Source organism: Rhinolophus ferrumequinum, chromosome 3 (genome assembly GCF_004115265.2).
Source record: "Rhinolophus ferrumequinum isolate MPI-CBG mRhiFer1 chromosome 3, mRhiFer1_v1.p, whole genome shotgun sequence".
NCBI lineage: Eukaryota > Metazoa > Chordata > Mammalia > Chiroptera > Rhinolophidae > Rhinolophus > Rhinolophus ferrumequinum.
The window spans coordinates 84,789,408-84,806,495 of NC_046286.1; the positions used below are offsets into that span (position 1 = coordinate 84,789,408).

Consider the following 17,088-nt stretch of genomic DNA (forward strand, 5'->3'; position numbering starts at 1 on the left):
ATATTTTTGTGGGAAAGTTTCCAATTCCTGAATCTCAGTTATGTCGAGGTGGGAGGCAGCTGGTGTGAATGTCTGTCTGCAGGGTACATGCACAATTACTCTGATCCAATATGGCATGACAGCGATGTTGTTATTCTTTTTTTTTTTTTTTTAATTTTTATTGGGGAATATTAGGGAACAGTGCGTTTTTCCAGGACGCATCAGCTCAAGTCAAGCCATTGTTTTCACTCTAGTTGTGGAGGGCGCAGCTCACTGGCCCATGTGGGAATCGAACCGGTGATGTTGGTGTTACGAGCGCTGTGCTCTAACAAACTGAGCCAACAGGCTGCCCGCGATGTTGTTATTCAAGAAAATAATTATCTCAATTTTCTTGTACTCTAACCTAAGCTACTTCATCCTCACCACTTAAAACAAAACAAAAGAAAAAAGAAAGACCAAAGATTTTGAGATCTCTCAGCCACCTCTGATGAGGAATACCAGTAATGAAATTAGGCTAAGTCTGAATGGGCCACTTTAACTCATTTTCTTCATCTGCAGCTCCACTGTCTTCTCCCAGATGTCTCCATTTAATTAACCATCATTATTTCCTCCAGTTTTCAGAATTTCTTGACTTCACTCTCTCCTTCACCTCTCATGGCCAAGTGGTCACCAAATCTTGCTGCATCTACCTTGAAAGCATTTTCCCATTCATTTATTCATGTACTTGTCATGCATTTATTAAATACCTACTGTGTCCCATGAACGGTACTAGACACCAAGGATACAATGACGACTGGGACAGTTTCTGCCATCACAGAACTTATAGTCCTGCGGGAGCCCAGACAAGAGACAATAGGCAATTTCAATATCTATTTCTGTGCAAGCTGGTGTGGTGGGGAAGGTACCGGGAGCAAATGGGGACGAATCTAGCTTTGGTTGTCAGAGAAGACTTCCTAGAGAAGTGCTGATTTAGCTGAGACTTTAAGGTTCAGAAAACTATAGCCATAAGAAGAGTACTTTAAGCATCCTCCATTCAACAAAATTTTATCGAACACTTACTGTGGGTCAGACTTTATTCTAGAATCTGCAGTTAGAAAGACAGAATCCTGGCTCTCTTAGTGCTGAGAGGATGTCAGGGCACGGAAGAAATAGACTTGTAAACATAGGCACACAGTAGCTATCTATCTACTATAACTATGAATATGGCCCTCTAAAGTCATTTTTCTCTAATAAAAATTAGGGAATTAAAAGGTGCATTATTTTCCTACTGAAAAATCCAACCAGCATTTCTAGTTGGACTCCTTTCTGCAGCTCCAGGCTCTGCTATGGGCTGCAATGAATGCCTCGAGTTCCCAATTAGAATCCCCTCCTTAGGTGAGCACGCGGTGGGTACTTTTCCCTCTACTTCCCTGCCTGTCTCTACACGCTCAGTCACAGCCACAGAGTCTTACTGAAGAGCTGGGTTAATTAAAGAAGATCACACTATACGAGGGGAAAACTGTAAACTGTCAGCTAACACAGCTTTCCCTTCACTGTTCATAGGAAAAGAATTTAATTTATACATCAACAAATATATGCTAGCTGTTTCCTGAGGTGCCCAAGACAGAAAAAGAATCTATCCTATGGAGCTTTCACTGGAGTGAGAAGGAAACAAGCAAACATATTCACTGACAAAATAATCAGAGATGGATAGGGGAAATAAACAGGGTGATACTTCTGATAGCTCTTCTGGGAAGGTGCCTCATCCTGAAGGAAGTGGTGTGTTTGCGCTGGGACCTGAGGGATGGGAAGAAACTGATATGTGAAAAGGCAGAAAAGAGTTGCAGTAAAGGACCATATGAAACTCTTCCCGGGGGTCCTCTGCCCTTAGATCATTGCCTCTCATTACACGTGTTACCTTCTAATCTCTGTAGGTCACAAGTGGCCACCCATTTTTCAGGACAACTCAGTCCTAGCCACAGGGATTGTTGGTTTCCCCCCAGGCAGGGACTGCTTCTTGGTCACAGGCAACATTTAGTTACTTCCCTGGATGGTGGGTCCTGTCCAATGAACTGTCACCACTAGGACTGTTCCTGAATGGCAAAGCTTTTTAATGGATTATTAGTCCGAAATTTGAAATCCTTTGTTTTACATTCCTGCTCTACTCACTCACCTATTTTTCCGGACCATATTGTGTCAATCCTCAAATTACATGCCGGTCAGGAGGCCACTGAATAACTTCAGATGCCATCGGACTGGCCTTCGGGGCCATTTCAGGAAGGACGGTTCGCAGACGCCGGGAGCTCCCGGGGCCTGACAGGAGGGCGCCCGGATGACGTCACTCGAAGGTGGCCGACTCAGCGCGGGGCGTGACGTCACGCGGGAGGGCCCGTCCGCTGTGAGGTCACCTGGTGGGCGCGGCCAGGCCGAATCCCCAGTATCGTCACGCACGGGGGGCGGGGCCAGAGCGTGTCAGCGAAGCCGAATCAAAACAAGCGGGAGACCCGCCTTTTCCCTCCTGCTCGGGAGCGTCTTGCTCGCGCCCCGAGCCCGTGGCGCCCGCGCGGCTGCGAGCCTCGGGTGGCCGCGCGCCGGCTCCAGGAAGCCGGGCAGGGCGCGGCGGCCGGGATGGCGCGGCGCGGGCCGCGCGGCTAGACGGGCGCTGAAGGAGACCCCGGCGCCCTCCCTCCATTCTCGCCGTCCCGGAGCCGGCTGCCCGGAGCGCCCGCGCCGTGGGGAGCCGCCTTCGCTGACGCCGGACACCTGGACGCTCCCGAGATGCCCAACCCCAAAAACAGTAAAGGCGGCCGCAAAAACAAGCGCGCCAACAGCAGCGGGGACGAGCAGGAAAATGGAGCCGGGGCCCTGGCAGCGGCGGGCGCGGCGGGCGCGTCGGCCGGGGGGGCCCTGGCGGCGGCGGCCGGCTGCGGAGCGGCGGCGGCGGGCGCGCCGGGCACCGGGGGCGCGACGGGCACCGGAGGCGCGGGGACTGGCGCCGCCAACGCCGCGGCCGCCGCGGGGGCTGCAGCCGCGGGCGACGCCAAGCACGGTAAGACGGGGCTGGCGGGGCGAGCGCCAACTTCCTCCTCGACGGGGTCGTCGCGGTGGCTGGGCCCTGGGTGGCGCGGGCAATGCGTGGACAATGCGAGTCAGGAAGTGCTCACCCCGCCCCTCCGCCCCGCCGTGGCTGCCCCTTCCCGGTCCCCACGCCTGACGGCGACGATAGATCTGCAGCCCCTGCCCAGTGTTCGCGCCGCGCACAGGTCGCGCGCCATGGGCAGCCTGCGCCCCAGACTCCGAGGGGCGCCCGGGTGCCCGGCTGCGGCAGCGCTACCCTCGGGCCCTGCTGGTGGTGCCCGCGCTGGCAAAGCCGAGTGTGTGCTCCGGGCCGGGAGGGAGGGAGGGAGGGAGGGAGAGAGGAAGGAAGGAAGGAAGGGAGGAAGGGAGGAAGGAGCTGCCCAAGTTGAGAAGAATGATCCGATTGAAAACTTAGGCAACCAGTTCATTCTTCCCTGTGCTTCCTTCACCCACCCTCCTTACTTCTCCACCCCCGTCCACCCCGGCGAATAGCCTTAAATCCCAGCAAATCCGGGCTTGCTGTGTCGATTGCCACAGGTGAAAAGGCCCCGAGACATTTTTTACTGTAGGGCGTGTGTGTGTGTGTGTGTGTGTGTGTGTGTGTGTGTGTGTGTTCGTTCGTAGGTTCTGTTGCTCGCTTGAGGAAGGAAGAGAATCTGAATTTGACTTCCGTTCTCAGCCTGGAGTTTAAAAAAATATCATCCTCTATTTAATTCTGCTTCACATTTTTAGAAGGAAGCCTAATAATCGTAGGTAGTGCCTGAATGCACCTTTTGAGGGGGCACTTACTGAAATAGTGAAAATGTGACAGGATTGCTCTTGTCACTACAAAGATAATAGTTTTCGTTACAGGGTGCAAACACTTTTTACTTACTTGGACAGTTCCTTTGAAATCCTCTGGTCAGGCAGTTTTTCAGGGAAGGGAGTACAGATAGGTTATAATGGAAGGAGATTGAGATCTTTATTTCTGGTTTTTAACTTGCAGCTTTAAGCTTTTGAGGCCATACTTTATGTAGATATGTCACTTTTTAAACAGGGCACCTGCACTTAACACCGCAGTGAAGTGTTGCCTATTAGAAATAGAACCTTAGGGCCCATTGGCTGTGTCAGTAACAGGGAAATAGGAAGTTTCCCAAACTTACCACATTTGTGAATGTTTGGTAATACAATTTTTGGCCAGACTGCCTTCTCCACGTTCTTTGTTTTCTTAACTCTAAACTTCATTTTGGTATTGATGTGATTGAGGGGAAGGAAGACAGACTCCTGGCTCAGGAATTTAGAACTTGATAGCATCTTGGGAAGGTCAGTCTTTCTGAGCCTCAATTTCCTTGCCTGTAGAATTCAAAAAAAGAAATGTATTTATTATATAGGCCCCCTCATAGGGTTAATGCAAGGCTCAGAGTGGAGCTTAGTAGAGTTCCTCAAGAAAAATAACTGATCGACAATGATTGCTATTGTTCATCCAAAAATTAAGCACTTGCAGTGTTACAAATACTGTGTTAAGTATTCAAGGATACAGTGGTAATGGCGAGAGAGGACATCCTGGTCCTCATGGAGCTTGCATTCCTGTTCTCATGGTGGTTGTGGCCTATCCTGTTAGGTTTTGTCTGTATGGAAGCATCAAGTTGGCTCTTTCCTTCTTTGTTCAGAAGACTTGACCGTTTTAAGGTGGTGTGAGGAAATTTTTTTCTTAGGTTGGTGGCGTCTCCTCATTTGTAAATGTTGAGCTGGTTATGGTGTCGCTAGTATTACTCTCCTCTGAAGTGGCAGAGTCAGGTATATTTAGTAGTTATGTATATAGCTGTGTGAAGCTATGTATTTCTGATTTGGAGCTTGTTTTATTAATTGAACAGGGGAAAGAGGGAAGAAATGGGCCAAAAATCGCCATAATCAGGGTTAGAGAAGGTACCAACTGAGGTTTATGATGCCCAACTCTTGATTCTGACATGGTGTGCAGTCTCAGTGAATGCTCCACCTTAATTTGAAGACCCTCTCACTGCAGTTGATGAGAACTGAACCTGGATGCTGTGTGCAAAATTGATAAAGAAATTACAAATGCGTTTTGTTTTACCATTTAAAGCTGTGCATTATAATATGGGGTGGGAGAATTGACATTGCTGAATTTTTAAAGGCAGGGGCAACAGATATGTGCAAACTCTCAATCAACTGATAAGGCCCAGTTTTTGATTTTTAAAATGATATTAGTGGGACTATTGTAGTATTTGTAAGTATATTTCGGTTTTTTACTTAACTGTGACATTAGATTTTGTGATTATGAATATTACAAATCAAACAATTCTTCCAAGGATGTAGTAGATCTACGTTCTGTTGAACTTTTAAGTGGTTTGTTCTCACTGTTTGAGTCAGTAGTGATCTACACCTGCAAGAATGAAACTTAGTGACTTCACTTGAAGTTAATAATATTTATTTGTAGTTATTTGGAGTTTATAGAATGGTTTTTATGTCTTGTAGTTCCTGGGCAGTGTGGTCACCAGGGCAGGGTAATATTAATTATTAGTTTTTCACTGTTTGTCAGTAGGCATAGATAACTACTTATTCTATAAAAGAGGATTGCTAGCTAGGGAAAGCTTGGGGAAGGTATGGTGTGGTTGTAGGTGAAGAAGTTGAACCAGTTACAGTTGTGCATCTTGGGTAACTTGAATATTAATTGTAAAGACTTCGTACCCCAATAAGAAATTTAATAGTATTTTCATATACTGTCTGTGTATGTTTTTACCATTTTTCCTGCTATTTTGCCAGTCATGAAGCATTTTGCAGGGATTGTAGTAAAAGATGATGAATCACAATTTTCTTCCTACGTAGTAAATATCTGTATGCATATATTGTATGTAGCATTTTTTTTTTTTTTGAGGAAAGTGCAGCTCACAGTGGCCCATGTGGGGATCAAACTGGCAACCTTGGTGTTATCAGCACGCAGCACCACGCTCTGATCAACTGAGCTAAGTGGCCACCCCCTCTGTAGGTGGACAAGATTTGCCAATTATTATTTTTAGGATTTAATCATGCAGGAGATTATAACTATGTAGTTTCATCCTGGAATTCTGGTTCCACATTTTTTTTTTTTTTTTTTTTTGCTTCAGGCCTAAAAGTATATAAACCTTTGATCTAGTTTTCAGTGGGCCTGGATCCCAAGTCCTTTTATAAATCCCTGTTTTCTGGATGACCATGGTTCACCACGCCATTTATTCCTGACTGCCACCATAACCCCTGGGCTGCTGAGTCTGCCTTAACTCATTCAACAGCTCTTTCTAGGAGGCGGAGTTAGTTTACATAGTCATTGGCTTTGCAATGGGTAGACCTAGATTCACATCCTGCCTCCTCAAATTACTTGCCATATGATCTTGGGCAAGTCATTTGACTTCTTTGAGCCTCAGTTTCTGCATATTTAAAATGGGATTATAGTACCTACCCATACATATATAGTAAGATCTCTATCTCTGTTATATACATAATATATATTTCATGCATATTATATATAAATGTATATACAGATGGTGCCCAAAAAATGTATACACATTTTAAGAAAGGAAAAAACTATTAAAATTGTAATACTCAATATATACTGATAGCAAAAGATGAATACAAGTCACATTTGACTTCTGCAATTACAAGAGGTGCTCAAAGTGGTTGCCATCAGCGTCCAGGCACTTCTGATTACAGGGAACTACTGACCAAAGTGTCCATTTGTATACTTTTTTTTGGCTCCGCCGGGTATATGTAAACAATGACTGACTTATAAAATGAGCTCATTGAATGTTACCATTTGTCTTAAATCCTGGAAATAGTCTCTGAGATGGAGATTTATTTGCAGAAGGTTTACTGGGGTTGCTCTTGACATGATTAGTAGTTGGGATAGTGAGGGAAGGAGGCTTGGGCTGGAGGGAGGAGTTAAACCGTGATAGAGTCGTAACTGAGCTCTGGAGCTGGGATGGCCCTGCAGAGTTATCTAAGCTGGGGGATGGGGGCAGACCCTTTACACCTCCCCTCCCCGCTGACCAGTCGTTTGGACATGGGCTGCCCCCAGGAAGAGGGTGTGACCTGGGGGTGGCATCTCTTCGCTGGGAGCCTTTTGCTCCCAGTGTGGGAGAGCAGCTCTTACTCTCCTAGCATTATGGGTTTCTTCACTTAGACCTCTAGTGCCATTCACCCAAAAATGCAGGTGTGGGATAATAGTTCTCACTACGACTAAATAGGCTTGGTGGTCCAGGCTGCGAGTTAACCACCATTATAACATTGTTTTGATGGCAAAATGTGTTCGGAATGCCATACACCTGTGTACAAATATTGGCGCACCATCTGTTCCCTATAAACAAAATTTGTAGTTTTCTGCGTACTAAAGCCACTGAACACACTTTTTATAACCCCAGGTTTGTAGTATGTTTTAAATCGTTTCTCTTTTTAGGTGTTTACTTGAATTCTTATTACATTTTAAATGACTTATGTCCATTGGAAGGAAAATAAGAGTGTTTGCCAGCTGTTTATTTTCAAATCCAGGGATATTTATTGAGGGAGTAAGGTACGTAGAGCACCATTGTGGTCTTGGAAGATATTTTCTTCTTGCCTTATCTAGAAATTACTTTTGTCAGGTTTTTAAAAATATCTGCTACTTTTGGCCTTTGTCTTTTAGAAATCCACCTTTGTAATGGGCATTGTAACGAGAAAATATTGCCTCGTCCATCAAAGCTTCATCTTGTATGCTTTGTTATAGTAAGAACTACTCTGTGCCTGCTAATGGTGTTTTATGCACAGTCCTTACTCTTTCTCTCTTTACTTGTTACAGGACCTGAGGTTAAATTCTAGAAACTAAACCTTCATTGTCAGCTTTCTTGTAAGTCCAAGAATATGTATCATTCCGTAAAGAATTGAAAACAGGCGATAAAACTGGGAAATCTCTTGCAGCTTAAGCCTTCTATGAATTTACTCCAGGCTTTTAGCAATGAACAATTTAAAGAACTTGAAGGTATCAAAAGGAAGACTTTGGGGAAAGAAAAGTCCCAATTAATTATGATCCCCAGCTCTTTGGCATTTTTAAGGGTTGATTTAATTAAAAACACTTTGTCATTTCATTATTTTACCAGTCATAAAATGGGCATTGTGGAAAAAATGAAAAAATAATAATAATGAAAGAAGACAGGCAAAGTTCTTTTTGGCTCTCTAGTCAAACACATAATCCCACTAGTTAGATCACCATTGTTAACATTTTGATATATATTCTTGTAGCCTTCAAATTTTTTGTCTTACAGAGTTTTCAAAGTACATACAGTTTTTGAAAAGAGAGGGTCATGTATTTTATAATCTGCTTTTTACACGTAGAATATTTTGTGGACATTTTAGCAGTAAATGAACAGGTATGTCACTTTCTATTTTTTTTTTCAGTTTTTAAAAATATGTTTATTTTTTCAAAGAAAAATGACAACAGCTAATAGGGAACCTACTTATTCTTCAACTCCAATTTTGTTTTCTTTAAATTTAGAAATGACTTACTGATTTACTATTTTAAACAAACCCTCCCTTTCCCCTTGAAATGTTTACCATCTACTCGTGCTGAATCCCTCCGAGGAAATTGCTCCAGTGGCTACCTCCAGGTCCTCGCTTTGCTCCTTTTACCCAAAAACACAAAATACAGTTCCATCTGCATCACCATTTTTAATGATTGCATAATACGCCATCGTATGTCTGCATCTTGGATAATTTGATCATTCTGCTATTGTTTGATATTTCAGTTCTTATTCATACATCTCTGGGCATTATCCAATTACTTCCTTAGGATAAATTCTTACCTGTGGACTTGCTATGTCAAAGGATATGCATATTTTTATGACTTTTAATGCATGCTGACAGATTGTCCTATAAAAAGGTTGTACCAGTTTGACCCTGCTGTAGTCAGAGTGCCCCTTCCCTATGGCCTAGTTCTTGTTGTTTTAAAGGCACGCTGGAGAATTACTGGTACCCCAAAATGTCTCAGTAATAGGAGGGCCTCGTTTGGTTGAGGACCTGGAGCAGATGCTGCCATACTTAGGGGAATCCCTGCTGGGGACTTCTGTGCTCTTTAGTGATTTGGTGCCAACAAGAATTCAACAAAATATCTAATAATGATGACTGATATTTTAGCAGTAATAGTGAGTAGAGGTAAGAGCATAGGCTTTTGAAATTCAGTCCGTGCCATTATTCTAATCTTAAGTAAGGCCTAGGATTTTTAAAGTTTTAGTCAAAAAGTATGTGTTTTGAGTAGATCTGGGTGTAAACCAAGGTGCCATAATTTGCTAGCATAGTGACTTTGGGGCGAATATTTAACCTTTTTTCACCTCCATTGTCCAAATGCAACTCTTTGGAGTGTTTTTGAAGATTAGCAAAAATATATATGAAAAATCTTGGCACAGGACCTGGCAGATGTGGGCACTGTCAACAATAGCCTATATAAGTTTCGTGATTTGTTCAATCTTATCCAATAACAAAACTTGTCAAACTATTATGCTGTTGAGAACAGATACTGAGACACAGTAAGATGGTGGTGAAGGGTCTGTGAATATTAATATAGAAAAAGACTGGTATACAAGTTTTTAATTCAAGCTTTGATTTAACTGTAAATGATCTTCTTCCCTCATTACCTCTCTCTAATCATGGTTTACCTGGAAAAATCAGATGATTTAGTAAGAAAAAAAGAGAGAAAGTAGAAAGCAACGTGTGAAAACTGTTACATCTTCCTTTCTTCATTCATTCACTTATCCATCTCATACACGTGAGTCTGTATTGTTTGTCAGGTACTATACTAGGCTCTGGGATTAGGGATTACAGGGACAGAAGAATTGGGCCCAAAGGGATTTTGGTCTAGTTGGGAGACTTTATAGAAACGAGTGCAAGTCAAGTTATTACATGTACTGCTCAAGGGCAGCTATTAAATAAAGAGCAGGAGCTTCTGAGGTGGTAAAATATTAGATTAAATATGGGGATTGGATGTGAAGATACGAAGAAATGAAAGGAGCATGTGGAGTTAAAGAGTCACTGAGAGGAGGTAAGGCGCTCAGGGTGTTCTTCAGGGCTCAGCTAAGGCGGGCGTAAGGGGGTTAAAGTGAAGGCCCTCCCATCTCCACACAACCAGCAGCAAGTCCATTCGTTACTGCACTTGTTCGTTTGTTTGCTTAGGCGTTGTTTTGTTCATCTCTGCACTCGTCCATGTACTAAACATTGATCACCGTGTTTCCCCGCAAATAAGACCTCGCCGGACCATCAGCTCTAATGCGTCTTTTGGAGCAAAAATTAATATAAGACCCGGTCTTATTTTACTATAAGACCAGGTATAATATTTACTATAATATTTACTATTTACTATTATGTAATATTACTAATATTTATTATTTACTATTTACTATAATATTTAATATTACTATATTTACTATATTTACTATAATTTACTGTAAGACCGGGTATAATATAATATAATATAATAAATATAATATAGTGTAATACCTGGTCTTATATAATATAATATAATATAATATAATATAATATAATATAAGACCGGGTCTTGTATTAATTTTTGCTCCAAAAGACGCATTAGAGCTGATGGTCCGGCTTGATCTTATTTTCGGGGAAACACGGTATGTGCTTACTGTCTTCTAAGACTGGAAGCATAATGTTGAATTACATTGGAGGTGTCAGAATCTACACCCCCGTGGGTTCTTGGTCAAGCTGGGACAGAGACATGTATGTAAACACTGGGAACCATGGTAATGTGCTGTGCATACTCAGTGGAAAAAATAGTTTGTTTCCTGGAGGAGGGAACAGTTGAGCTGAGTTTTGCAGGAAGAGACGCAGTTAGCTCTGCAAACAGCAGAAGGATGTTTCAAGCAGAGGGAGGTAGGCAAGAGCCGTGGTTCTGGTTGCTGCCAGGAGTCTGTATCTGATGTGAGGAACCACTGGTACGGCAGGCGGGCCCGGGCAGTCAGATATGGATGTTTTGTAGCCAGTGCAGAACCATACCTGCGGTTTGTCAGCAGGGACATGGTCAGCTAAACCTGTCAGGGTTTAATCGTAGGTGGTTGACAAACTTGTAAAGTTACTGTACATTTTTACAGAATGGGTATTTTGGCAATTTTTCTTTTGATACAGCTAGTCAGGGATTTGTGGTCCAGCCAGTCCTCAGATCCTTGATTGTGACTTTTCAGCAAAGCAGTGAATGGACAGTCTGCAAAGCAGGCGGATAGTGTCACAGCACCCACGGCTGCTGTGAGCAGTCTGTGGGCACCAGCATTCCTGTGCTTCTGAGCCGTGGGGACTAGCTAATTGAAGTTAACTTCAGAGAACCAAATGCCAAGGAGGGATTGGGCCCATCTGAGCAGAAAGGCTTTTCTCTGGAGGGAGGGGAGTATCCCTATGGTTTATTTTTCATGCTTTGGTACAAAGTGTATATCTCTGTGCCAGCTTGGACTAATTATCTTGGTTTGTCATTTTATTTTTATCATCAAATCAGTTTTAAAACAATAAACTCTGTTGAGGGGGATATCATGGTTTTATACAAAGTGACTGTGTGTGTTTTAATTCTGTATATTTCAGAGAGCTTCCAGTTCTCAGTGGTTGGTGAAATAGCAACTTGATTTATTTAATCAACATGATGTTTTAGCTTGATTGTACTTGAGAGGTTTTTACAAACTGGCAAAAAGTGGGTAGCATTTTTAATACTTAATAATTGTCTGTACTGATTTATTAGAAGTAGAAAGGGAAAACAAATTATTTCTGCTAAATTATACTTATGACGATAATACTTGAAAAAAATTGAAGAGTTAGAAACAAAGATTAAGAGGAAATTTAAAGAAAAGTGAGGAAAGAGGAAGACTTAAAGAGGAAGTGTTAAATATTAATCGTATAATTATTTAGACTGCAATTAATAAGAAAGTTAGTATGGTTCTCATATACACTCATAATACAGTGTATTTCATAGATTTAAATTGTCAGGGAGGAAAAACTTTTCATCTACCCTCTTAGGTTCAGTATTTGGGAGTCTGCAAATTAAACTGACCAAAGATAGATTAGCAAGAGGACAGACTTAATCATAGAAAAATGTGACTCAGAGGCACCATGGGTTAGAATTTGTGGCTTATATATCATCTTAATAGGAGAAGGGTGACTTATGGGAAAACAAATGACTTCTTAATAGAAGAGGAGGGGAAGGGTACCTATAGGCAAAGAAATAACTCTTTGAAAGATATTATAAATGAGTCCTTAGAGAACAGATGAGAGCTATGATAGTTTTGTGACAATGTCTGTTTAGATGTAGTGTGGAGACCCATCTCTGGTGATACAACTCAATCTTGCCTGGTTGCTCCTAGGGAGGGGATTTATGACAATTGAGTTATTTTGAGATGTCCTGCTTTAAGGCAAATGAGAGATTCAGGAACTCCAGTGCCTTCAGCTCAAAATACTTTTTAGGCCGTATTGGCATATTCTGGACCCCTTCAAAATATATTGCAGCTCAAATCACATTAGCCCCCATAATAGCAATTACGGATAGTCAGATAACAAAAGACAGTATCATAACTTAGTATTTCTATTTTTCATTTTATTGGAACTTTATTAGAAATAGATAGCCTTAAGGTATATGCCTTTATAGAGTTTGTAAAGGGGATGACTCCAGGCAAAAATTAGCAGGATATCAAATTGCCTATGTAAGCAAGGGAGATATTTGCTAAATATAAAATGCATTTTTTTTCCCTAGGGGTAAGCTTCACTTTGGTGATACTTTAGATTATGTCCCTTTAAGTTAAAGCATCTCAAGAGTGTCTTTCAACATTAATGTTGAAACTGAATCACAAACTATTTTAGGTTTCTAAATGGGCACTCCTGAATGTGACGATGATTTGCATATAATATTTAGTAGAACTTTGTTATAACACAAACTCACTGTCTGGGCAGAAGTGGAAACTGGGGAATGGACAGAAGCAAGTTCTGGCTATTTTTGATTGGCAGCAGGTGCAGTCTGTAATCTGAGAGACTGAGCCTGGGATGGTCACTGGGCTTGTTACTGAACAGACAGTGCTGCCAGAGCCATGTAGAGAGCCTGGCATTGAGAATAGGAAGTGTCCTCCAGTGGCTGAGGCAAAAATGTGCGTATCTAACGTGGAGCAGGGCCAAGAATTCTTCCCAATGGTTTCAGCTCCTCAGGTCTCTTCTTACTGTGTAGTGCTTACACGTGGCAGGAACGTTAGCGCTGTAGTGATACGGTTCCACTATAATAGGCCTTTGGTTTTGGAGGTGCGGGTGATGGTTTGCAATATAGAAGCAAATGAGGTTAGATTCCTGGGTAGTTGGTGCTTTGGGGCTGTGGAACCCATAGAATCCACAGAAAGAATTGGCTGTTCCTGACGATAGGAATGATGGTGATACTAGTGCTCTTTATTGAGGGCTTCCTAAAACCAGGAGTGACACCCAGCAGTCTGCAGTGTACATTTCAGGACAGTGGCAGTGAGCTCCACAGAAGGTCCCCTCTTACAGAGAAGGCACGTGTCGGTCGGGGAGGCGTACCCCACTTGACGCCACAGTTGGATCCTACCTGACTGATGTTGGATTCATGTTGAGTGACTCACACGTGTGCATGAAGAATGAACAAGTTTTTACCAGAGGCCTTAAATTCAGTATAAAAACATCAAGGAAGCAATAGAGCCATTTAAATTACTTTGAGAAGGCCTCATGCTTATCATTCTGGCACTTCAGTGGAACTTAAATTTGTAAAACAAACAACGCTAGAGCGAGGAGGCACCTTGCTCACACATTGTACACTCAGGGTGACCTGATTCCTTCTCTTGATAGGACTTCCTGCTCCTGAAATTGTGGAGATCGTGCACATTTGAGTGGACACTTGCTGTTCTTAATGGATCCCAGTTCACAACTAGGAACTGCTTATCTTCTTCAGGCTAAAGTCCTAGCAGTGGGATCACTGGTCACAGGCCTGTGGCGTTTCAGACTTTGATTCATGTTGCCAAACCACTCTCCAGAAAGCGTCTGTTAAAACCGTTTTACGCTAACGCTGGCCCTGCATGGAGTGCTGCTTTGTTTACATTCCTCAGCGTGGAGTTTGATGACCATTTTCATCTTTGCCAGTCAGATAGATGAAAAAATGCACAGCCCCTAGTTATTTTTATTTGCATTTGTGGGATTATCAGTGAGTGAGTGTCTTTTACTATATGTATTGCTCATTTGTATTGTTTTCCTGTTTGTTCTTTTTGCCCATTTTACTAATGGGATATTTGGGTTCTTATTGATTTGCACAGTCTGTATATTCAGGATACTTCCTGATATACGTTTTCCCAGGTTTATGGTTTATCTTTTTGCTCTGTTTAAGATGTTCTCATTGGTTCAAAATGTTACAGTTTTGTGTGATCACAGAACATCCTCATAGAGTAGAACCTGAAGAGGAAGACGGGAGAATGAGGAAAGCTGCATGAAATAGTTCGCAGGAAAAGTAAGTAGTTTGGGCATGACGTAAGGTTAGTGACTGGGTTCGTTTGGGTATCAGTGTACAATAACACTGTTACACTCGTGGGGCTCTGTTTCCCATTGGTATTTAATTTTCCAGGCTCTGTTTCACAGAACTGGTTGCAACTCCTGCCACCCTCCCTGACCCTCCACTTCCCTGACCACTACTGTCCAGTTGACAGCTGAGCTCCAGTGCTCAACATCTGCCACTTCTTGCACATTTCTAAATCCCGTGCAGTTTTTATTCCAGCCAGTTCCAAGGACTTTGAAACTTGTAGATAAAGGCCCATTATTTTCTTATCGCCTCTTCTCAAGAACCAAGCTGCAAACTGAGGCCTCTTATAGGCTAAATTGCCCATAAACCTCCTTGTGATAAACAGCTTAAATGCTGAATCATAAGAAAGTTCTCATTTTTCTCATTCTGGCACTTGGATTGAAATTACATTTGTATGTTAATAAAATGAGAACATAGCACTCAACTGAAACACGAGTTTGTTCGCACCCTGTACATCATGCTGATCCTGTCAGCCATTGTGCCTTCTCAGATGTCTGAGACTTGGGAAAGGTTCCCAAACTCGTTGCTTCTTCTAAAGAGGGTGAGATTTGAGATTTGGTTAATAGCTTGGGAGCTGCCATTTTGCAAGGCCAGTGAACCTTTCTGAGCCCAAATGTTTTCTTATCTGTAGAAAGGGAGGATAACATGATATTGTTTGTGACTGCCTTTCAAACAAACTGTAAAGCTGTTGGAAAAAGCAAATAGTTGTGTCACGATTTAGCGTTTTCAGTGTTTTCTAGCTGGGTTTTTGGTTTTCAGTTTGTCCTATGGTAGTGTGGCTGCTTCCCAACTTGTGATGAAATGCACTCTGTGATTTGTTGGAAGAACTCAGGGCAGACCTTTGCTTTCCCCCATGGGAGTTGTCAGCAGTGTAACTCTCCTAAAATCCTTATTCTGCCTCCTTCAGGGAGCCTTTAGTTTCTCTTCAATTGCAGATCTGGGAGCATTTGCTGTGTGGATTTTCCCAGAGACTGCTGTGCTTGCTTGCTGGTCTCAGGGCAAGCCAGCTCCGTGAGTTGAGCCCTTCTGCAGTTTCTGCAAAGGCCTTTCTGACCCCGAGTGGGGAAGCACTGTGGCCGTGGAAGCCTTGGGGAGGGTTATTTCACCAGTGTGAGTATAGCTGACTTGAGGATTGTTTTGTTGTGATCTGTGAATCATCCTGTCCCCTGGTTTCACCGTAACAGCAGATTCCACTGTGATTTTAACCATTTGATCAACAGAGCCTTGCTTTTGGCCTGTTAGACTGCGTGATTTGCAGGTATGTGCCTGTACTTGTAATCAGGCCTCACATAGTTTGTATCTTGATTCACTTCAGGCCTTTCTGCTTTCTGCTCTTTACCTGTCTCTAGGGTCCTATGAAGTGGGAGTTTAAAGTGTCGTAAAAGCATTGAAATGCTTACATATGACTTTAATTTGTTTCCCTACCTCCCTTTTAGATTTTGCATTTTATTTTAGGTTAAAGAAAAAGAAAAAGAAAACAAAGAACAAAGAAAAGAAAACAAAAACCAACAGATTAGTGGTTACCAGTGGGAAAGTGGGGTGACGGGGTGGGGGGGGAGTAAAGGGAGGGTGAAACAAGTAAAGGGGGTCAGTTGTATGGTGAGGGGTGGAAACTAGACTTTTGGTGATGAACATGATATAATAGATGCAGACACCGATTTATAATGTTGCACACCTGAAACTTACACAATGTTATAAACCAATGTTACCTCAAAAAGTTTTTAAAAAAAGAATTGTGAGTAAACTAAACTGTACTATGGATTTTTTTTCAGAATAACTTCTATAGGCATGTGATATTTGGTATGTATATATACTAGTGTATGTATATAAATGTGTCTATATGCTTATATTGAATCATTGCTTTTCTTGGGATTTTGTGGATTAAAAACAATTTGTAAAGTTCATCTTTGAGCTGTTCAGATTTAAAATTTTTGACTTTGGAATAAATCAGTTTTCTTCATAACTTATTTTTTAACATGCTGTGAGATATATGATGTAAATATTACATGGAAGAATTTTTTAAGAATTAATTTGAAATGTTTTTTCTCCAGATTTGGAACTCCAATTAGGTTGGTGCAAAAGTAATTGCGGCTTTTGCAGTTATTTTTAACCTTTTAAACTGCAATTACTTTTGCACCAACCTAATATTTAGAATTCATTTGGAATATAATCATATATACATTTGTCTATATTTACATATTTTAATAGAATTTATGTAATATGACAAATTCTCTTATGGCAAAAAGAAATTTCTAGATATTTTTGGTAACTCTTCTATAAATGGTATATTATTTTTTCCTTCTAGTTTAGAAATGAACAGTTTTGAGTCTTTGAGAATGGTCATACTATAAACTTGTATCTGTGTTTCACAAGTTAGTAATTGGGAAAGGAATGATGTTTAGTTATAATGACATCACTGGTGTAATATATCAGTGGGGTCTAAACTTTGAGTTTCCTTTGCAGTAGGAAATTTTATGAGATACACTCTTGAAAACAAGTCATAAAGC

General features: G+C 41.9%; 1 protein-coding gene across 4 annotated transcripts in view; it reads left to right on the plus strand.

Annotated features, from left to right (window-relative positions):
- Positions 1–2,563: 2,563 nt before the first annotated feature.
- The window catches only part of HECA (hdc homolog, cell cycle regulator), a 44,431-nt gene continuing 29,906 nt past the window's right edge, over positions 2,564–17,088 (plus strand). For all 4 annotated transcript variants that reach the window (XR_004422663.1, XM_033102645.1, XM_033102644.1 and 1 more), the window contains exon 1: positions 2,564–3,007. Coding sequence is in view for 3 of the 4 variants with exons in the window: in XM_033102645.1 (XP_032958536.1) it covers positions 2,737–3,007 (271 nt within the window). In the remaining variant the exon portion in view is untranslated. The remainder of the gene's footprint in view (positions 3,008–17,088) is intronic.